The sequence below is a fragment of the Pseudophryne corroboree genome, chromosome 9 (genome assembly GCF_028390025.1).
Source record: "Pseudophryne corroboree isolate aPseCor3 chromosome 9, aPseCor3.hap2, whole genome shotgun sequence".
Lineage (NCBI taxonomy): Eukaryota > Metazoa > Chordata > Amphibia > Anura > Myobatrachidae > Pseudophryne > Pseudophryne corroboree.
Window position 1 is genome coordinate 90,976,469 of NC_086452.1, and position 23,912 is coordinate 91,000,380.

Here is a 23,912-nt window from a genome sequence, read left to right on the forward strand (position 1 = left end):
ACTGTTGGGTCACCAAAATGCTGCACTGTAATACTATATATACTGCTCACAAAAATGCAGCATAGATATGGAACGGATACTTGCAGTGACACAGAGCTGCAAGATACAGCAATGGCCTACTGTACTGTACTACTATAATTATTATATACTGGTGGTCCCCAGTCCCCACAATGCAGCACACTGATCAGATATTTGAAGCACACTGAGCACAGATATGGAGCGTTTTCAGGCAGAGAACGTAGATATTTTCAGCACACTGAGCACAGATTATTTGCAGCACACTGAGCACAGATATTTGCAGCACACTGAACACAGATTACGGAGCTTTTCAGGGAGAGAACGCAGCCACGTCCTCTCCGTTCAATCTCCAAAGCACGAGTGAAAATGGTGGCGATGCGCGGCTCCTTATATAGAATACGAATCTCGCAAGAATCCGACAGCGTGATGATGACGTTCGGGCACGTTCTGGTTAACAGAGCAAGGCGGGAGGATCCGAGGCTGCCTCGGACCCGTGTAAAATAGCTGAAGTTCGGGGGGGTTCGGATCCCGAGGAACCGAACCCGCTCATCTCTAGAAAAAAAGATGGCTTTTAGGAAATGCAAACAGACTCAAAATAATAACGACAAAGAGGTGTATCTTGACAGACGGAAGGATGCTAAGAAAGGGATCAGACGTGCAAAGGCATAAGCTGAAGAGAAAATAGCCCAGTCAGCAGATAAAGGGGGCAAAACTTTTTTTAAGTATATTACTTAAAGGAGAAAATCAAATGGAGGAATAATAAGACTTAAGACTGAGAGTGAGAATTTGGTGGAGGGAGACCAGACAATAGCAGATCACCTAAATAATTATTTTTGCTCAGTATTTACTACAGAAGGAGAAGGGAAGGGGCCACAGTTAATTTGCAAAGACATTCATAAAAATAAGGTAGATAAAAGTACATTTACAGAGGAGAAGCTCCTAACAGAACTTTCAAAACTAAAAGTGGATAAATCAATGGGGCCAGATGGGATACACCCAAAGATACTAAAAGAGCGAAAAGATGTGCTGGTGGCACCATTATCATAATTATTTAACCAGTCACTAAATACAGGTACCATTCCAGAAGACTGGAAAAGAGCGAATGTAGTTCCACTGTACAAAAGTGGAAACAAGGAAGAAGCAAGTAACTATAGACCAGTAAGCCTTACATCAGTAGGGAAAGTAATGGAAAAACTATTAAAAGGAAGAGTTGTGGAATATCATACATCAAACAACTTACAGGATCCAAAACAGCATGGATTTACTGGTGGGAGATCATGCCAAACAAATCTTTTTGATTTCTTTTTGACTTTGTGATGAAAATAATAGATCAAGGGGGAGCTGTAGATGTAGCATATCTAGACTTAATAAGGCATCTGACACTGCCCCACATCGCAGACTGCTAAATAAACTTGAAAGCGTGGGGGTGGATTATAAAACAGTTAAATGGATAAGAACCTGGTTGCAGGATAGGAAACAGACAGTTGTAGTAAATGGAGTGCAATCTATGGAGGGAAATATTACCAGTGGAGTACCCCTGGAATCTGTACTTGGACCAGTTCTCTTTAATATCTTTGTTGGTGACATTGCAAATGGTATTGAGGTGAAAGTCTGCCTTTTTGCAGATGATACAAAGATATACAACAGGGTAGACACACCGGGAGGGGTAAAACCAATTATTGATGACCTAGCTAGGCTTGAGAAATGGTCAAGAACGTGGCAACTACAGTTTAATGCTAAAAAATGCAAAATCATGCACTTGGGTCTCAAAAACCCAAAGACTAAATATAGTATCAAGGGTACTATAATGGAAACTACTGAGGAGGAAAGGGATCTAGGAGTCACTATTTCAAGTGACTTAAAGGCAGGGAAGCAATGCAACAAAGCAATAAGAAAGGCAAGTCAGATGCTTGGTTGCATAGGGAGAGGAATCAGTAGCAGTAAAAAAGAAGTAATGATGTCACTGTATAGGTCATTGGTACGGCCTCATCTGGAATACTGTGTCCAGTCCTGGAGACCATATCTCCATAAGGATATAAATACATTAGAGAGTGTGCAAAGAAGGGCAACTGAAATGGTGCATAGCCTACATCACAAAACTTACCCGGAAAGGCTAAAAGATCTTAACATGTATAGTATGGAGGAAAGAAGGGAAAGGGGGGACATGATTTTAACTTTTAAATATACCAAAGGTTTTAACAAAGTTCGGGAGGGAAACATTCTTTAAAGGAAGAGAAGTATTAGAACTCAAGGACATACACTGAAACTGGAGGGAGGCAGGTTCAGGGGAAATTTAAGGAAAAATTACTTCACAGAAAGGGTAGTGGATAAGTGGAATAGCCTCCCATCAGAGGTGGTAGAGGCTAAGACTGTAGAGCAATTTAAACATGTTTGGGATAGGCATATGAATATCCTTACAAAGAATTAAAGTTCAAAAAGGGTTGAGATTACCTAAAGGATAAAAAAAAGGGGCAGACTAGATGGGCCAAGTGGTTCTTATCTGCTGTCAAATTCTATGTAACTAGCGTTCACTCACTCCTGCACTTATACATGAGTAGTTGCAACTCTCTCTGATCTATTAATGCTATAAGACAGTGGGGAGTATATACTACACAAACTAGCAGAGTTTTCCTACTAATCAGGCACCATTGCCCGGGCACACCGCAGCAGCCCCACTGAAACCGGTCTACGGCTTAGTAGTGACCAAAACAATTTATACGTCCCTCAATACAAACATTACATCACATGAGCATTAAACAATTGGAACATCACACAATAACATAACGGTAAGTAACATGTACCCGAGTACTATTATTGTCCTACTTAAGCGGGTTCTGTAACCCGACCTGTGCACAGGGTTTAGGTATGGTGACGTCAGTGAATTCTCACCCTCAATGGTAACGCGGCATCCCAACACGGTTATCCCCCTTTGTCTCACTGGGGAGTCCGCTACTGACAAAGATTGGACTTAAAGAGGCTCTGTGGCTGTGACAATTATTTAACTCAGCAGAGCAGGTGTCAGATAAATCTCAGTTGTCCCGTGGCATTGGATCCCTTTTTTGGTTTTCAAAAGAATCACACCTGTGACCTCTCACTGTTTCTGATCAAGTAAACACCTTTAGGTCAGTGGCCCTTTTAAAGTTCCCTGGTAACAGTGATCTTTGTCCCAAAAGGATCTCTGTTTTCTGTAATGTGACAGAGGATGTATAGTCCTCTGCGCAGGCACCCAGTGAGGTTAAGTGTAATGATACTCAGTCTCTCTGATGCTGAGAGCGGGGCCTGTCTCTATCACCCTCAAGCAGTTTCTGAGCAAGAGATTTGCTACAGGGGCTAGACTCACGGTACTTGCTGCTTGGCTGTGCTGTGGGCTACGGCGCACCTCCTTCCGTCATACTCATGGTGCCGGACACACGCTGCTTCTCTGGGTACGTGCCTTCCCCGTCTGCCGCACTCTGTTGTCACGTGCCTCCTCTCCCCTGCCGCCGTACACAGGACAGGTCACCGGCGTCGGTAGGTGCTGGGAAGCTGTTCTGAAACTTTTCAACCTGCCTCACTCTCCCACATTCATCCCTTCTCTGATCAGCCCGGCGTCTGACGTAATTTCCTCCTCCTGCTCACCACAGCCAATCAGGTCTCCCTCCTGCACAAGCTGTCCATCAACCAGCCGGGTAGGCCCCGCCCCCAGTATGTCTCTTAAAGGGTCTGAGGCAGGTAATTAATTCTGGGCTGTCTTTAGTAGTCCCACTGATTTGTGACACAGGCTATCACACTGTGGGGTATTACAATCCCTTTTTGCAACTCAATAAATCGCCACTTTTACCCATGACAGCAACGAGTGATATGTGTGCAGATGGCCTATCACACACCTTATACCCAACAAGCCAGCGCACGACACCTGACGTGCTTCATGGGCTATGTGCTGATGACGTCAAATGTAGGAGGTGGTCATATTATGTGACTTGACCGTGTATATTCTTTGTATTTTTCATAATACTTTATATAAACTCTGGCGTATAAGTTAGTATCAAAGGAAAGACTCTGCCTCACCTCACCGCACGTCACCTGCAAGTGTGTTGAGAGGGGTTCCTGGGGGGGGGGGGGGCAGAGAAATATGAGTGCTGGGCCCAAAAATTTCTGTTGCCAGCCCTGGCTAGATGCCCACATGCAAAGCTCCTTATACAGTGGTGTGTACGCTGAGCCGCCTACTACCTAGGGTGGTAAAATAATCTAGTGAACCTTTGACTGGAGGAATTGCAAATCATTTTGAATTGTCAGGAAATATTTTTTGTTACACTTCCTGCAGGATCTTCTTATATATATGTTTCTATGTTCTCCCTTCACTGTTATTTATTTTCTATTTCAGAGGCCCTATAGAAAAATCTACAGTCTTCGATGAGGTGGCTGTTCCCAATGGTAAATACGTCCATCACAGTAGCGGGTACGTATTACAACAACAAAGGATACTTCATCTTTTTTCACTGCACATGGATTCTGATAACCCCATTTCTTCATTTAGCACTTTGGTGGGGATTTTGTTATACAAGAGCCATCTCATTCCCTGAACAGAGGAGAGCAGCTGGCATGGCTGGAAGACTCCCACCATAGAGATGTGCTCTGTTGGGATAGATGGTGTAATCTGGTGTTGTCGCTCTTTCCTTCATTACACATGCCGCAGTTGCTAGCGTTGGCTGTGCAACAGGGCCGATCGGGCGATAACACTAGTGACCACGGCATATGTAGTGAAGGAAGGAGTGATACGTAGCTCCAACCTTCATTGCATTGCTCAATGTGTACCCAGGATCTGATATGTCGGCCCACTGGGCTGACATATCAGCTGGGTACACATCTTCCCAGTGTGTAACCAGCTTAAATCACTATGTTGACAGTGAATATGCCACCAGAAGAGTGCCAACAGCATAATACCGACACAGTTATAATGTTACTTACAGCATTTTAACTCCGTGGGCAGTATGACTTTAAACATGATCATAAAGCATCATATTTAAAGGTATACTGCCGATATTACAATCAAGTAATTATTCTATCAGCATATTAATTGTTGACATAATGGCTTTCGACAATCTGACTACTTCCAGTTATAAGTGTTAATTAATGCTGTAACAACATGGGATTAGATAGAAGCTTTATTAGGGCATTCCATATCCATGCCACATGGAAGCCTAAGGGGCAATACATTTCCGAGCTTTGTGCGTCTGCACACATCACTCAGATTTATGACAGCCCAACATTGCAGATTTTTTTTGCCCCCTAGGGGTACGAGGCAAAATCTGCAATGTTTGAGGTCGCCAAGGTGCAGGCAAAACTTCGGAAGATAGGCACCTTATTATTATTATGCCCACCAGGTTAGTACTTTGCCCACCAGGTTAGGGCCACCTTTTGCCCTTAATATGGCTTGATCTCTTTGGGCATGGATACTACTAACTGTGGGTATGTTTGCTGGGGAATAAAGGCGCAAATATGACGACTTGCATTTCCATAATGTTGTCTCTGCCATCCTGAAAAGTTATGACGATACAAGAAGTATCCATGCTTTTGTGCTGTTGTCTCCACATCCTCACTATTCCATTGCATTCAATTGAATATGTTATTAGTCAGATAAGACTGACTTGTTTCTACTCATTTATGAGCGGTGTGCAATAAGTTCCCTTATGTGCAGTGCATAGGTAGAGTAGACACAAGCTGACTGTCTGGTTGTGAAATGTAATCTCTGACTAAAGTTCTTGTGAAATGTAGTGATGAGCGGATTCGGTTTTACTCGGTTCTCAAAACCGAATCTTATTGGCTCACTGATGTCACGTGTTTTGGATAGCCAATAAGATTCGGTTTTGAGAACCGAGTAAAACCGAGTAAAACCGAATCCGCTCATCACTAGTGAAATGTCATTATTTTATTATTTATTTTATTAACAGTTTCTTATATAGCGCAGCATATTCCGTTGCGCTTTACAATTAGAACAACAGTAATAGAACAAAACTGGGTAAAAACAGACAGACATAGAGGTAGGAAGGCCCTGCTCGCAAGCTTACAATCTATAGGGAAATAGGCATAGATACACAAGGATAGATGCTACCTATTGCATAATGGTCCACCAGATTGCTAGGTTCTTAATGGGTTGTATGATGATACCCCACAAAGTTGGCCAAGTGTCAGGAGGGTGTGAGACTAAAGAAAGACAAGATATGTGATGTTATGAATACTCTACAGAGGATGTAATTAGATAGGGAAGCACTGAAGGTTATGTGGGTGGGTCTAGAATTTGATAGGCTTGTCTGAAGAGGTGAGTTTTCAGGGAACATTTAAAGGTTTGGAGACTAGAGGCGAGTCTTACTGTGCGTGGGAGGGCATTACACAGAGTGGGTGAAGCCCGGATAAAGTCCTGTAATTTTGAGTGTGAACAAGTAATGCGTGTGGATGAGAGACGTAGATCTTGTGCAGAGCGGAGAGGTCGGGTAGGGAGATATTTTGAGATGAGTGAAGAGATGTATGTTGGTGCAGTTTGGTTAATAGCCTTGTATGTGAGTAAAAGTATTTTATATTTAATACGGTAGAATACCGGTAACCAATGGAGGGACTGACAGAGCGGATCTGCAGACGATGAACGTCTGGCAAGGAAGATTAGCCTCGCAGCTGCATTCAAAATGGATTGTAGTGGTGAGAGCCTATGTTTGAGAAGACCGGTCAAGAGACTATTAGAATAATCAATGCGGGAGATAATGAGAGCATGGATTAGAGTTTTTGCTGTGTCTTGTGTAAGATATGGTCGTATTTTGGATATGTTTCTTGGAAATGTCATGGCACAAAACCGTATGTAAGCAGCACTGCACACCAAAATAGTCAGCATGTTCACTTCCTTCACAAACTCATTATGGAGCTCAACAGAAGCCGCTAGAGAACTGTGATCTTCCACAACTACAAGACAAGAGTGGTCTGTGACATTAGAGTTTTGACTGACCGCAAGCTGCTTTTAGGGAGAACCATTGTGTTTAAATTGTGGTGCGGGAGATGCACCCAGGAAGACGAAGAGCACTGCAGCGACCTGTGTCCACCATCATTGGGGACAACATGGCTGCTGTGCGGTCCACAGTTGAGTTGGATGGCAGGGTGACCGTAGCCCAGTTAGAGAATGAGATCTCATCAGGATCCATCCGCTTGATGCTCCACTTAAAGCTTGGCCTGAGCAAGGTTTCTGCATGTTTGGTGCCCCATCAGCTGACTAGAGAGCAGAAGGAGGCTTGTGTGACTAAGTGCTGCAACATGCTGGCCAGGTTTAATGGCAGTCACTTAAACTATGTCTGGGAGATCATCACTGGCAATGAATCCTGGATCTACACATTTGATCCCAAGACCAAACAACAGTTGGCCCAGTGGAACCCAATGGGACATGAGTCCCAATGGTTCCGACATGAGTGCAGTGTGGCCAAGCAAATGGTGGCTGTTGTTGTGGCCAAGACTAGTAATGTAGCTACCGTACCACTTATGCAGCAGCGCACCAACACTGGGGACTGGCAATGGCTGCCAGAAAAATCCATTTCCAGGCACCATCACAACAATGCACCTGCCACATAAGTCCAGAAAAGTGGTGGATTTTCTGGCCCATGAACACATCCTGGAGCTTGGTCATCCACCATATGGTCCAGACTTTGATAATCAAGCACAAGATTCGTGGAATTAATTTTGAATGTTCAGTGGAGATCTTCACCCAGCATGTAGACTGGTCCAGCTGCTTCAGTAAATGGTTTAAGTGCATGCACTTTGCATAGACTCCTCTAGCGAATACTTAGAAGAAAATGTAATGTTCACTTTGTTTGTAAATATAATACTTTTTGTGCATCTGGAAACTTATTGCACATACTCGTACTGTTCAATTCCTGTGTTCCTGAGCAGATAGCAATAGCGTTCGGACAGGCCTACTGCTTCTGGAGTCCATTAAATGTAATGTGCAGCACACTGTCCGCCGAGAGGTCATCTGAATTGGTTTCTGATGCAGAACATGCATAATTTGATATGCTGTTGCACATTCCACGTTCAAAGTCCGTTGGATTGCATTTTGGACAAATTATTTCCTTCATGTGTGATACACCTCATTACTCTCTGCATACGTTCGACTTCCATTCTAATACAGATTCAGCAATCCTACATCAGCATTATGGGTCTGATTCTGATTTACTGTGGAATTAAAGCAGAAAAAAAAGCTAGTAACTGACAACTGTGCACCTGGTTAAACCATGCTGCACTGTAGGTGGGGGCGGCAGATGTAACATTTGCAGAGAGATTTAGAATTGGGTGGGTTGTGTCCAAACTAAAATCAAAATTTCAGTGTCAAAATAAAGCTGCCCGGTATTTGTGGGCTACATGCAAAAGCAGCCAGTATTTACCTTGCACAGAAAAAATATAAATGTATTTGCTTTTCTTGCATGGCAACATGTTTTGCTCCAGATATAAAGTTACTTGCTGTTTTTGCTTTACTTCCAAATCAGAATCAGGCCCTTTATGCGGAATAGCTACTGCCTGGTGGTCATATTAATCAGTGCCCAAGCAGATGTCAGACCTGCCAGTTCCTCGCCCCGGCTAGAAAGTGTTTTGTTGTTATTGATGTTGAAAGTTAAGACAATGTATGGAAATCCCAATGTTCTAGATTTGCTCAGCGCTAGCTATGCATAATGTCAGAGGTCTTTTACTCTAACAACAAATATTGATATTTTCCCATTTTTATTTCAGATTCAGTGAGCACGAGCATGAGTATGACAACCCAGCCGCCGACCTTGATAATGATAATGAACTGACTACCGCTATGTAATCGTGTGCCATGGTAATCCTTACGGTATCCGGTCTTTAGCTCGACCACACTTAGGCCAACAGTCATTAGGTCGACCACTATTGGTCGACATCGTCACTAGGTCAACATGGTCTATAGGTCGACACTGTCACTAGGTCAACATGTAACAGGTCGACTTTGGAAAAGGTCGTTATGAGTTTATTTTTATTAATTTTTGTAACTTTTTCATGCTTTACGATCCACGTGGACTACGATTGGGAATAGTACTCTGTGCCGAGTGCAGCGGTAGCGGAGCGAGGCACCTTGGCCGAAGCATGGACGAGCAAACTGAGCCATGCCAGGGGACACAGTGCATGTTGATCTAATGACCGTGTCGACCTAGCCACTGTCGACCAATAGTGGTCGACCTAATGACTGTCGACCTAAGTGTGGTTGACTCTATGATCCACACCCATCCTTACTGTAGGTGGAAGGACGGCTTACCACAATGGCAGTAACATGGAAACATTGCTAATTATTCAAGCCAATAAACAAAAATACTGTAGTAGAAGAATGGAAACCGTTTCACCTTACCTGAGTCTCTCTCTGTGTGCGACAGAAACATACAGCGATTGTTCTAAATGAGACTGGTATTATCTAAAGCTTGTTATTTATAATAGTCACATAATAAATATGTAGTAAACCTAAGCTTGAGATGTAGTTTGTATTGCTAGAATTTACTCTGAAAAGGTAAAAGACCTTCCCTTAGGAAGCTCGAGGTATCCGCAGTACGGCTACAACTGACAACCTCCTTGTCACCCAATCAGGAACCAGTTTACATTTCTAGAAAAGTGTCAGCTCATCAGGCACTCACAGATCAAGTCCACAAAGCCACCAATCAGATTCTAACGTACTGTACATTCTATAAAATTATATGTCAAATCTGACTGGTTTGCTGTGGGCAACTTCACCTGTCCTCTTTAGAAATTTTGATACCCACCCATCCAGGGCCTTTTTAACAGAGGAGGGGGCCCTTGACTGCCGGTGGGCCCCCTCCTCTCCCCGGCACAGTAGGCTACGGCATTGATTTTCGCCACAGCTGCAGTGCCCGACGAAGGACTCCGGAAAGGTATGTGTTAAAACATGGGTGCAATGTGTGCAGTGTGTGGCCCCCTGGACTCAGGGGCCCGTGTGCACCGCACACATTGCACTCATTATAGAAATGCCAATGTGCCCACCTTTGTGTATTAGAACACACACATAGGGGATATTCAATTAGCTGTCATTTAATTGTCCCCGATGCCAGCGGTCATCAAGGATTTTTTTTCCGCCTGCCTCAAAAAGCCCTGATAAAATGCCCCATTATCAAATAGGTCCAGGAACTTATCCCGGATCCTATGTATTTTCGCCCAAAAAATTGGCAATTTTTCAGGAGAAAAAATGGGCTATAATTGAATTGCCCGAAAAACAACATCAGGAAAAATTGCTGTAAAAACATGTTTTCTTCTCACCAACACTTGAAAATCCCCTTAGTAAATCATCCTTCTTACCTTAAACTGAGAGCCAGTTCATGCCTGGGAGAACTTTATCTATAGATCGGCAATAGAACTCTAATGAAGAACTAGGACAGAAAGGTTAATTTAGTGTTTATCCAAAAGTAGACAGCCCCTTTATGAACCAGGGCACTGATGTACTGACCGGATGCCCCAGATGCATTAGTGTTTCTATCATGGGCGCAAAACAAGCACACTGCACCCATGTTGTTTTATACAACCATTCCGGAGTCCCACTGCGGACGCTGTAGGAAATTTGTCTATGGACCATGTCAGGCGCCATGTTTTCGGAGTGCAGTAGACTCCGGCACAATGCCGGAGCCTACGGCGCAGTGGAGAGGAGGGAGCCCTCAACGGAGGCTGCACACGGGCCCACTTCTCTCATAAAACTCCCTTGCCCAGATGTTGGATTCCACCCAAAGTACTAGTGTGGAGTTTTCACCACACAAGATAACTGGGGAAACCCCCTGTAATGGTCTGAATGGGATTGTACTCAAGGTTCGATAAATAGTGGGTTCTATTATTTTTATTTGTTCTTAAATGGTTTAGATAAGTGTAAAAAACAATTTTGCCATCAAACTTTCAGACATACAGAAATGTTTCATATGTCACTTACATAATGTGATACTGGGAGATGAGGTTAATATTAGGTGAATGGTAAATGGTTTACTTAGATACCTAAGAAGCTGTTAATGGTAATCTTGTTTCTTAGAATGTACCCAACAATGTCAGTACTGGGTTAGGGACTCGGATCAGTTAGTAATTGGTGGTTATTAAGTTTTTTGAAAGTCAGGAAAGAAAACAAAATCCTCCTTTTAGAAATTTGACCAATGTCCATTTTCAGGAATGTTTAGAATCAGTACAGATGTTATTATGTAACGTGCCTTGTTGTCATGTACCATTATGTATTTATGTAAAGGAGGATTCCATCTATTCAGTGGAAATTTGTCAAAACAACCCCCACTCTCGTTGACTCCCTTATTGTGGCATTGCCTCCTCTGTGCTGTAGGCTTCCATTCGGAAATTTGCAAATAAGAGATTGATTGGAGTAGGCCACAAACAAAGCCTCATCTGTGCCCTGCTCCTGACATTACTTCATTTCAGTCACACAACATAATGCAATCCCAGTGCCATAATGATTGGCACTGCGACGGAAGTCAACAATGTAGCAATATAATAATGAGAGGTCACAACGCCCGTTTCCACCTCCAAAACATCTCCAAGATCAGGCCCTTTCTTACCTCTGACACCACCAAAATCCACGCACTCATCATCTCCCACCTCAATTATTGTAACCTCCTCTTCTCTGGTCTCCCTTACTCACTGTTCCCCATTTCAATCTATTATGATTGCTACTGTCCATCTCATCTGCAGGAGATTCCAGTGGGAATCTTCTTTGTTCAATGGCATGATCAGAGGCATTGGTTTGTGGGGGGACTGCAATGAGAAGATTCACTGCAAACTGCATCATGAAGCCCTTGGTTGTCCACTGGTTAGAGAAGAGTGACCTGGTTCAGGAAGGTGGTCTACATTTTTGGGACTCTCAGAAACCTCACTGAAATTTGGGAGTATTCCAGTAGGAATCATTACATCACTGAGGATGAGAGTTGTAGAATAAGTAGCCAAGGTTTAGTCAGGGGTTACTTTTACATTTAAATTATATTTTGTGTTTTTTTCATTACTTTCTAATATAATGTCACCCTCTTTATAACAGAACTGTAGGCATTTGTGTTGAACTGGTGTTATGAACTGAAACTATATATGGTAAATTTTATTTATGACTCAAATCTATAAATATGACCTATTATATCTTTATTAAATAGACATATATTGCAATCAGTGACCCTTATGTACCTCATGGACTCTCTGCCCCACTCATGACCATAAGCTTAGTATGCTGATTCCTAAAGTAACCTACACATGGGTTCAGTATGATTTGCTGATGGACAGGATGTCGGCTGTTAGTATACCGACAGTGGCATCCCGTCCATCAGAATCCTGACAGACCCCCATTAAGCCCCCTAACCTTCACCTTAACATAGTTACATAGTTTCTGAGGTTGAAAAAAGACAATTTGTCCATTGAGTTGAACCTATTAGTGGTCTCCTACACTGTATTATTTTTAGGACTCATTTTATCTGTTGTGAATGTCGGCCATTTTATTCCTCTTTTTCTTAACTATAGTTCGTGAACTACCCACCATAACCCTGTACATCCTTGTCCATTAGGAATTTATCTCACCCATTCTTAAAAGTAATAACCGAGTCGGTCATTACCTACTCTCTCAGGCAGGGAATTCCAAATACGTATTGTCCTTACTGGGAAGAAACCTTTTCATCTCTGTGTGCGAAATCTCCTCTCCTCTAACCTAAGCAGATGTCCCTGTGTCTTCTATGTTGATCTTACCAAAAATAAATCTACCGCAAGCTCTGTGTATTAACACCTTATATATTTGTAAATGTTAATCATGTCCACTCTTAATCTCCTCTTTTCCAGTGTAAACATGCCTAGATTAGCGAGCCTTTCCTCATATTCTAGCGTCTCCACCCCCTTAATCAATTTTGTTGGCCGTCTCTGAACCTTTTTTAGTTCCAGGATATCCTTTTTGTAGTATGGTGCCCAAAATTGTGCACAGTATTCGAGATGTGTCCTCACTAGGGATTTATTTTATGGGAGTAAAACACCCTCATCCCTTGCATCAATTCCCCGCTTTATGCATGCTAATACCTTGTTTGCCTTCTTTGCTGCAATCCTACTTTGGTTACTACTGTTAAGTTTGTTATCTATGTGAACACCTAAGTCTTTTTTTCCAGTACAGAATCCCCTAGTTTTACCCCATTTAGTATATAAGTGGTATTTTTGTTCTTGCTACCAAAGTGCATTACCTTACACTTAGCCTCATTCTCCTTTTTGCTGCCCATGCTTCCAGTTTAAATAAGTCATTCTGAAGAGCCTCAGTGTCCCCCTCCGAATTTATAACCTTACATAGTTTGGTATCATCAGCAAAAATTTACACCATGCTCTCTAACCTACTGCTACAGGAGATCATTTATGAAAATGTTGAACAATAGTGGTCCAAGTACAGACCCTTGTTGCACGCCACTTAGTACTTCAGTCGAATTTGAAAAAGTTCCATTTACCACAACTCGCTGATCCCTATTATCCAACCAACTTCTAACCCAAGTGCATATTTTTCTTCCGAGCCCCAGTTCCTGTAACTTATAGATACTGTAAGTCTCATGTGTGGTACTGTGTCGAAAGCTTTAGCAAAGTCTAAAAAGATTACATCCACTTCCTTACCCTGATCTAGGTTTGCGCTGTTTCATAAAAGCCTAATAAGTTTGTTTGACATGATCTATCCTTCACAAATCTATGTAAATTCTTATTGATAACCTTATTGGCTTCAAGGAACTTCTGTATACTATCCCTTAAAATACCTTCCAGTACTTTCCCCACTATAGATGTAAGACTTACTGGTCTATAATTACCCGGTTCAGATTTACTTCCCTTTTGAATATCGGCACAACTTCCACTATACGCCAGTCTTTGGGAACCATGCCTGATGTAAGTTAGTCATTGAAAATCAAAAATAGTGGTCTTGCTAGTTCGGAGTGTAGCTCCATGAGAACCATTGGGTGAATTCCGTGGGGACCAGGTGACTTATTTATCTTATTTTTTTTTAATCGGTCACAGACTACTTCCTCACTTAAATAAGCACTTAGCAGTGGAACTTTTCCCTACCCTGACCCCAACCCTCCCTTGTGGGTGCCTAACCCTAATCCTGTACATGTGGTGCCTAACCCTAACCCTCCCCGCTTGGTGCCTAACCCTAACATTCCTTTCCCGTGGCCTAAACCTAACCCTCGCCGCTTGATGTCTAACCCTAACCTCCCCTTCTAAGTACCTAAACCTAACCCTCTCTTCCCAGTTCCTAACACTAACCTTCCCGTCCCTGCTCTCTAACCCTAACGCCCCTTCTCCTGCCTAAACCTAACCCCCACGTGCCAGCGTATCACGCTGTGAGGACGATCGAGATGCTGGTTGTCGGTATGTAGACACCGGCATTGCATCCTCTTTCGGAATCCTGGCGTTGATATATTGACTGTTCGGATCCCATCCGTCGGGAAGCTTACTGCTTCCCCTACACATACAGTACATGCAGTGTACATAACGGCTAAAACAACTATATACATTACCAATTGTAAAAACTAAAAACAGCATCAAGCCAGTGTATTACTAAGTGACTAATACACAGTGTAAGGTGTTGAAGAGCAAAGATAGTTTACAGCAGAGACAGAACTTTGAACTCTGTCCTGAATTTAGCAAAGCATTAGAAGCACATTATAGAACCTTCCTGCAGCATAGTATTCAATCTACTTACTGAGCTCTTCCATAGAACTCTATTATATTTTACCTTGCGTTAACACCTCCACCCTGGCCACATCCTTACGCACTCACCTCCATGATTTTCCTGGAGAATTGATCACTATATGACAATGGAGTCTCTTATGACTTTCACTAAGTTGATGAGTTCTGCCACTTGGTATGATTGGCAGAGATTTATGGAGTCCTGTGACTACACTGTCTTCCTTAAGCCCTTGGTTCCAGTTACTTCTTAACGAACATGGACGACCTTCCTCTCTTCCCTTCCTGTCTCCCTTCTTTTCCTCTCCTAGGGGTATATTTAATAAAGTGCAGGTTTTTAGAAGTGGAGATGTTGCCCATAGCAACCAATCAGATTCTATTTATGATTTATATTGCACCTTCTAGAAAATAATAGCTAGAATCTGACTGGTTCCTATGGGCAGGGGTGTAGCGAGAGTGGCGGTGGAGCGCGTACTCTGGGTGCCGAAAAAGTTTGAGGGCGCGCTGTCGCCCGCCACCCCCCATTCCCGCTTGCCACTGTACTGGCAGCCACAGAGCAGGAGGAGGAAAAGCAAAGGGGGTGCACACTGACTTGTAGACTAGGTAGGGAACAGGGCAGGCAAGAGGTGACAGCAGGAGACACTGACAGCCGGCACATGCCAGAGCTCTGCCCACCCTCTTTATAGTGCTGTGAGGCAGTAATGCTAACCATTACACCACCCATATTGCCATGCCCCTATATTGTTGTTGGAAGCCGTCGGTACGCACTGACTCTATTTTAAACATGGAGAAACCCAGGGTCGGACTGGCCCACAGGGGAACAGGGGAAACCACCTGTGGGCCCTCCTCCTCCTCTAGGGATCAGGTTCCAGACTCAATCCTAGTGCACTTGAATTATGCATTATACATATGTTACATTATGCTTCACAAGAATTTGTTTTTTTATACATTTACCAAGGGGAACAGAACATGTACTCTGTAATGGTTAGCCAAACCTCTGTGGTGGCTGGCCACGCTCCCACTGTAGCCTGGCCACACCCTTAAGCTTGGGCCCCCACAACAGCATCCCCCCCAGTGGGCCCTTCATGCCCCATTCCGACACTGGGGAAACCCAAAGGAAATTTTCGCCCTGAGATCCACATGGTCTAGAACCGGACCTGTCACCAATTTAGGATTTTTACTGTTTGCATCGGGAGCCAAATTGTCTAGAAACGGCCCTGCTCCTACCCCTAAATTTACCAGCTTCTTATAGCTACTGGATTCTCTCTCCAATATCCTGTTATTTCCCCCTTTCTCATATATTCTCATATATTTTTATTTTTTATATTTTCCATGTATTAGACAAAACAACTTGCAGCTTACACTGGTTTCCATTGAGGCCTGGTTTGTGTCTATATTTCAAATTATCTTTGAACCATGTGTTATTGTATTATTTCATGCACACTGTTTATTATGAATCGTATGTATGGTTTCCTCTCTGTATTTGTTCATCCTGTTGGTTTTAATAAAAAAAGACTTCTTAAAAAAAAAAGCTAACTTTAATATTTTCTGAATGCCACAGACAACACGTGGACAGCAGCCTTTTCTGTGGGGTGGGGGTGGGGGTTCCTATGGAACCCTCGTGAACTACTTAGGCTACAACGGGCTATCGCCATCTTCAGCTTCACATTCCGGAAATTGTGAAATCTGGCAGCATCACATTCCTCATAGAAACCTATGGGGGATGCGGATGCGGCTGCCTTCCAGAATGGAGGGATCCGAGCAGGAATCAGAAATATCTGCTGCAGTAGCTCCTACATACATTCAGGGGATACCTAATATTTGCGAGTAACATTTTTTGATAAATGGGCCTGTAAGTGCCAAAGTGCATTAAATAGGCAGTAAGAATTAACATCCATATCCAATAGGGCTAAGGCACCTATTCATTATGCTAATTATGAGGGGCCAGACGGCCCCCGATAATTGCATTTTCTACTTGCTGCGTGTGTCTGAGAAATTCTACGTTGCTCCGGCGTGCGTAAACAGCTGATCCGAAGGATCCGGGAAGTGGCGGAGGGCTTCGAATGGATCCCTCTTTGCGACCAGATTGCTTCCAATAGGTAAGAAATGGGGGTGCGGTAACAAATGCCATCTGAGTGAAGATGGCAAATTTTCCCACAGTCAAGCTCCGATAATTTAGTATGTAAGTAGCTTGATTAATTTTGGTCCCTATACCAGCATATGGGGACAGTGGGCCAGATCTAGGCAGAAAGGTAAGTAGGAGATATCCATGATATCTCCTGCCATTATATTTATCATGAATGGCATTGACAATTTATACAAAATTAAGTGGAAATGTGAATTTTCACCTACCTAAATTAAATGATGATGATGAATAGACCCCTAAGTGATTATTTTTATCTGTGCTGGTAAATATTTTTCTTGCTATTTGTTTTACAAACCTGCGAAGTAAACTAATGAATTTTTAAAAGCGGCATCATTTAAATCCAAAAGGGATGAATAAATGTTGCTTCTTCTTGTTTATAATGTGCTGTTACCTGTTATATATCAAATCATGTTTGTGGGATATTCCCCGTGAAACAAAACAGTTGTTTTTGGTGGATTCCTGAAAATATTGAGGCGTCTATTCATGAAGCAGGGAAAAGTGTGGAGAGTGAACCAGTGGAGAAGTTGCCCATGGCAACCAATCAGTGTTGAGGTAACATTTATAATTTGCATACCATACAATTGTACGGAGCAGCTGATTGGTTGCCATGGGCAACTTCTCCACAGGCTCACTTCTCCACTCTTTTCACTGCTTCATGAATAGACCCCTAAGTAACCCCCCAAATGTACCATGGAGCAGCAGGGCCCATGTGCAGACTCTGGGCGCAGTAGACTCTGGCATTGTCACTCTATGCCTGTTAGGTGACTACTAGTGGGCACTGATGGCACTGTTCAGCCTGTGTATGTAGGCCCTGCCATACACAGCTGTTATGGGGGCACCGCTAGGTTCAGATGGAAAGTCAGTCCGGCCACTTTAGAGCAAGTAAGTTGAACGGGTGTGGTTCATTAGGTCGACGTGAGTTAGGTAGACATACATTGGATCGACCACGTTTGGTCGACATGGTCATTAGGTCGACATGGTCATTAGGTCGACATGGGAAAATGTCGACATGAGTTTTTTAACTTTTTTTGGTGTAGTTTTCTTCGAAAAGTGACGGGGAACCCCAATTAGTGCACCGTGTCACCTCGCATGGCTCGCTTTACCGTTCCCAATTGTAGTCCCCGTGGATCGTTAAGTATGAAAAAGGTCAAAAAATGAAAAAAATTGTGAAAAACTCATGTCAACCTTTTTCCACGTCGACCTAGCACACGACGACCTAATGACCATGTCGACCTAGTGATCATGTCGACCAAACGTGGTCGACCCAAGGTATGTCGACCTAACTCATGTCGACCTAATGACCGCCATCCAGGTTGAACATTTGAATTATTTTTAAAGGGAAAGACAGCGGATGTTTTTATTAGTTTGAATTTAATCAGCGCTGTAATGTTTTTGCATTTATTTGTATTTACATTGTGAACATAGCGTTATTAATGAATAACAATTTATAGGAGTTAAACCTTTTTTTTTTACGGCAAAACTAGGCTGGCTTTACCTTAATAATTAAAATAATAATAATAATAATAATAATAATAATAATAATAATTTAAAAGAAGAAAGATGCCTTTAAATTAAATTCGAATTCTGCGATTTTGACATGTCCCTGCCCCCTCCCATGTGTTACAGCAAATACAGCCTATACAGTATCTCAGAGACAGTTACAGTCTGTGCTCAACTTTGTTGCCAAACTACAGTATAAGGGGCAAGGCTCTGTCATTTAATCTCTATAACTGTAAGGCTAAGTCAGCAATGTGTCTCTTTCCTGAAAGATAAGACCAACAGTCCAAATCGTCTGGCCCGATCATAATTACTAATATGCAACCTATATGAGGCTAACGTATAGTATTGCAACATCTTAACAGTTTTATTTAATTTCTTTGAGGCAAGATAGAGGGAAATAAGTAGAACCCCCCAACGGGGAAGAGAATGCTGTTGACATCATGCTGATCCTAAGCACCAGAGAAGACACTGGAGAATACCTGGTGGCTAATTCTTGTGCAGACTCATTTGTCGCACGCCCTGTGTGCTGCCAAGTTACTGGTGACAATCAGCTCCCTGTATCTCCACCATCGCAGAGACACGTTGTGTGCATTGTAATGATAGGGGTTGGAGGCTCCTGACAGGAAGATAGGAATTGTGAAAGTATCTTACTGCTGAGCCAGACGCTGATACCATGTAAAACCCAGCACTTGTGGGACCGCGGGGCCCCCAGATAACATCACAGGCTGATAATGCAATGTTTTGTAACACAAACTGATGAAAAGGGGGGAAGATTAAGTTTCTGAATGTAAGAGTCAGTAACATAACCGTTCAATGCTTTATAATTTGTGCAGAAGCAACAAGGACGCACTTAAAAATGTTAAAATTATATGAAGCAGAAAAATTGACAGGACCCCCCCCCCCATGAGTAATTGTATTGTGGGTACTCCCATTTCTGAGAGTTGTTTGGTTCCAAAGTGTTTGCCTGACATTTTCCGCTCTGTTGCATTTTATACGAGGGGCGTGCTTGCTGGTTTTACAAAAATAACCATTTTCCCATCACAAGAGTTAACAAAATGGACCAACTGCATGAAGATTAAAGGCCTGATGTAAAGACACCCGAATTCAGCGGCCGTGTGGGATGCTGGCTGAAATCAGACGTCATTACATCTGACCCCAGGTGTTTGATTCATACATGTTATTAAGTGCATTCATAGCTGCTAATGTGTTCTCAGTGGCTGTGTAAAAATTAGGGATGTGCACCTGAAATTTTTCGGGTTTTGTGTTTTGGTTTTGGGTTCGGTTCCGTGGCCGTGTTTTGGGTTCGAACGCGTTTTGGCAAAACCTCACCGAATTTTTTTTGTCGGATTCGGGTGTGTTTTGGATTCAGGTGTTTTTTTCAAAAAACCCTAAAAAACAGCTTAAATCATAGAATTTGGGGGTCATTTTGATCCCATAGTATTATTAACCTCAATAACCATAATTTACACTCATTTTCAGTCTATTCTGAACACCTCACACCTCACAATATTATTTTTAGTCCTAAAATTTGCACAGAGGTCGCTGGATGGCTAAGCTAAGCGACACAAGTGGCCGACACAAACACCTGGCCCATCTAGGAGTGGCACTGCAGTGTCAGGCAGGATGGCCCTTCCAAAAAATACTCCCCAAACAGCACATGACGCAAAGAAGAAAAAAAAGAGGCGCAATGAGGTAGCTGTGTGAGTAAGCTAAGCGACCCTAGTGGCCGACACAAACACCTGGCCCATCTAGGAGTGGCACTGCAGTGTCACGCAGGATGGCCCTTCCAAAAAATACTCCCCAAACAGCACATGACGCAAAGAAGAAAAAAAAGAGGCGCAATGAGGTAGCTGTGTGAGTAAGCTAAGCGACCCTAGTGGCCGACACAAACACCTGGCCCATCTAGGAGTGGCACTGCAGTGTCAGGCAGGATGGCCCTTCCAAAAAATACTCCCCAAACAGCACATGACGCAAAGAAGAAAAAAAAGAGGCGCAATGAGGTAGCTGTGTGAGTAAGCTAAGCGACCCTAGTGGCCGACACAAACACCTGGCCCATCTAGGAGTGGCACTGCAGTGTCACGCAGGATGGCCCTTCCAAAAAATACTCCCCAAACAGCACATGACGCAAAGAAATAAAAAAAGAGGCGCAATGAGGTAGCTGTGTGAGTAAGCTAAGCGACCCTAGTGGCCGACACAAACACCTGGCCCATCTAGGAGTGTCACTGCAGTGTCACGCAGGATGGCCCTTCCAAAAAATACTCCCCAAACAGCACATGACGCAAAGAAGAAAAAAAAGAGGCGCAATGAGGTAGCTGTGTGAGTAAGCTAAGCGACCCTAGTGGCCGACACAAACACCTGGCCCATCTAGGAGTGTCACTGCAGTGTCACGCAGGATGGCCCTTCCAAAAAATACTCCCCAAACAGCACATGACGCAAAGAAGAAAAAAAAGAGGCGCAATGAGGTAGCTGTGTGAGTAAGCTAAGCGACCCTGGTGGCCGACACAAACACCTGGCCCATCTAGGAGTGGCACTGCAGTGTCACGCAGGATGGCCCTTCCAAAAAAATACTCCCCAAACAGCACATGACGCAAAGAAGAAAAAAAAGAGGCGCAATGAGGTAGCTGTGTGAGTAAGCTAAGCGACCCTAGTGGCCGACACAAACACCTGGCCCATCTAGGAGTGGCACTGCAGTGTCACGCAGGATGGCCCTTCCAAAAAATACTCCCGAAACAGCACATGACGCAAAGAAAAATGAACGAAAAAAGAGGTGCAAGATGGAATTGTCCTTGGGCCCTCCCACCCACCCTTATGTTGTATAAACAGGACATGCACACTTTAACCAACCCATCATTTCAGCGACAGGGTCTGCCACACGACTGTGACTGAAATGACTGGTTGGTTTGGGCCCCCACCAAAAAAGAAGCAATCAATCTCTCCTTGCACAAACTGGCTCTACAGAGGCAAGATGTCCACCTCATCATCATCGTCCGATTCATCACCCCTTTCACTGTGTACATCCCCCTCCTCACAGATTATTAATTCGTCCCCACTGGAATCCACCATCTCAGATCCCCGTGTACTTTCTGGAGGCAATTGCTGCTGGTGAATGTCTCCATGGAGGAATTGATTATAATTCATTTTAATGAACATCATCTTCTCCACATTTTCTGGAAGTAACCTCGTACGCCGATTGCTGACAAGGTGAGCGGCGGCACTAAACACTCTTTCGGAGTACACACTGGAGGGAGGGCAACTTAGGTAGAATAAAGCCAGTTTGTGCAAGGGCCTCCAAATTGCCTCTTTTCCCTGCCAGTATACGTACGGACTGTCTGACGTGCCTACTTGGATGCGGTCACTCATATAATCCTCCACCATTCTTTCAATGGTGAGAGAATCATATGCAGTGACAGTAGACGACATGTCAGTAATCGTTGGCAGGTCCTTCAGTCCGGACCAGATGTCAGCATCAGCAGTCGCTCCAGACTGCCCTGCATCACCGCCAGCGGGTGGGCTCGGAATTTGTAGCCTTTTCCTCGCACCCCCAGTTGCGGGAGAATGTGAAGGAAGAGATGTTGACAGGTCGCGTTCCGCTTGACTTGACAATTTTCTCACCAGCAGTTCTTTGAACCCCTGCAGACTTGTGTCTGCCGGAAAGAGAGATCCAACGTAGGTTTTAAATCTAGGATCGAGCACGGTGGCCAAAATGTAGTGCTCTGATTTCAACAGATTGACCACATGTGAATCCTGGTTAAGCGAATGAAGGGCTCCATCCACAAGTCCCACATGCCTAGCGGAATCGCTCTGTTTTAGCTCCTCCTTCAATGCCTCCAGCTTCTTCTGCAAAAGCCTGATGAGGGGAATGACCTGACTCAGGCTGGCAGTGTCTGAACTGACTTCACGTGTGGCAAGTTCAAAGGGCAGCAGAACCTTGCACAACGTTGAAATCATTCTCCACTGCGCTTGAGACTGGTGCATTCCACCTCCTTTGCCTATATCGTGGGCAGATGTATAGGCTTGAATGGCCTTTTGCTGCTCCTCCATCCTCTGAAGCATATAGAGGGTTGAATTCCACCTCGTTACCACCTCTTGCTTCAGATGATGGCAGGGCAGGTTCAGGTTTTTTTGGTGGTGCTCCAGTCTTCTGTACGCGGTGCCTGCACGCCGAAAGTGGCCCGCAATTCTTCTGGCCACCGACAGCATCTCTTGCACGCCCCTGTCGTTTTTTAAATAATTCTGCACCACCAAATTCAAGGTATGTGCAAAACATGGGACGTGCTGGAATTTGCCCAGATGTAATGCGCGCACAATATTGCTGGCGTTGTCCGATGTCACAAATCCCCAGGAGAGTCCAATTGGGGTAAGCCATTCTGCGATGATCTTCCTCAGTTGCCGTAAGAGGTTTTCAGCTGTGTGCGTATTCTGGAAAGCTGTGATACAAAGCGTAGCCTGCCTAGGAACGAGTTGGCGTTTGCGAGATCCTGCTACTGGTGCCGCCGCTGCTGTTCTTGCAGCGGGAGGCAATACATCTACCCAGTGGGCTGTCACAGTCATGTAGTCCTGAGTCTGCCCTGCTCCACTTGTCCACATGTCCGTGGTTAAGTGGACATTGGGTAGAACTGCATTTTTTAGGACACTGGTGAGTCTTTTTCTGACGTCCGTGTACATTCTCGGTATCGCCTGCCTAGAGAAGTGGAACCTAGATGGTATTTGGTAACGGGGGCACACTGCCTCAATAAATTGTCTAGTTCCCTGTGAACTAACGGCGGATACCGGACGCACGTCTAACACCAACATAGTTGTCAAGGCCTCAGTTATCCGCTTTGCAGCAGGATGACTGCTGTGATATTTCATCTTCCTCGCAAAGGACTGTTGGACAGTCAATTGCTTACTGGAAGTAGTACAAGTGGTCTTCCGACTTCCCCTCTGGGATGACGATCGACTCCCAGCAGCAACAACAGCAGCGCCAGCAGCAGTAGGCGTTACACTCAAGGATGCATCAGAGGAATCCCAGGCAGGAGAGGACTCGTCACACTTGCCAGTGACATGGCCTGCAGGACTATTGGCTTTCCTGGGTAAGGAGGAAATTGACACTGAGGGAGTTGGTGGTGTGGTTTGCGCGAGCTTGGTTACAAGAGGAAGGGATTTACTGGTCAGTGGACTGCTTCCGCTGTCGCCCAAAGTTTTTGAACTTGTCACTGACTTATTATGAATGCGCTGCAGGTGACGTATAAGGGAGGATGTTCCGAGGTGGTTAACGTCCTTACCCCTACTTATTACAGCTTGACAAAGGCAACACACAGCTTGGCACCTGTTGTCTGCATTTCTGTTGAAATACTTCCACACTGAAGAGCTGATTTTTTTGGTATTTTCACCAGGCATGTCAATGGCCATATTTCTCCCACGGACAACAGGTGTCTCCCCGGGTGCCTGACTTAAACAAACCACCTCACCATCAGAATCCTCCTTGTCAATTTCCTCCCCAGCCCAAGCAACACCCATATCCTCATCCTGGTGTACTTCAACACTGACATCTTCAATTTCAATATCAGGAACT

General features: G+C 44.0%; 1 protein-coding gene across 12 annotated transcripts in view; it reads left to right on the forward strand.

The window, feature by feature from the left end:
- Window positions 1-9,502, forward strand: part of LOC134957593 (proximal tubules-expressed gene protein-like) — a 190,059-nt gene extending 180,557 nt beyond the window's left edge. For all 12 annotated transcript variants that reach the window (XM_063939604.1, XM_063939600.1, XM_063939596.1 and 9 more), the window contains 2 exons: window positions 4,382-4,456; window positions 8,758-9,502. In XM_063939604.1, the coding sequence (XP_063795674.1) occupies window positions 4,382-4,456; window positions 8,758-8,836 (154 nt within the window). In that variant the 3' untranslated portion in view covers window positions 8,837-9,502. The remainder of the gene's footprint in view (window positions 1-4,381; window positions 4,457-8,757) is intronic.
- The last annotated feature ends 14,410 nt before the right edge of the window (window positions 9,503-23,912 follow it).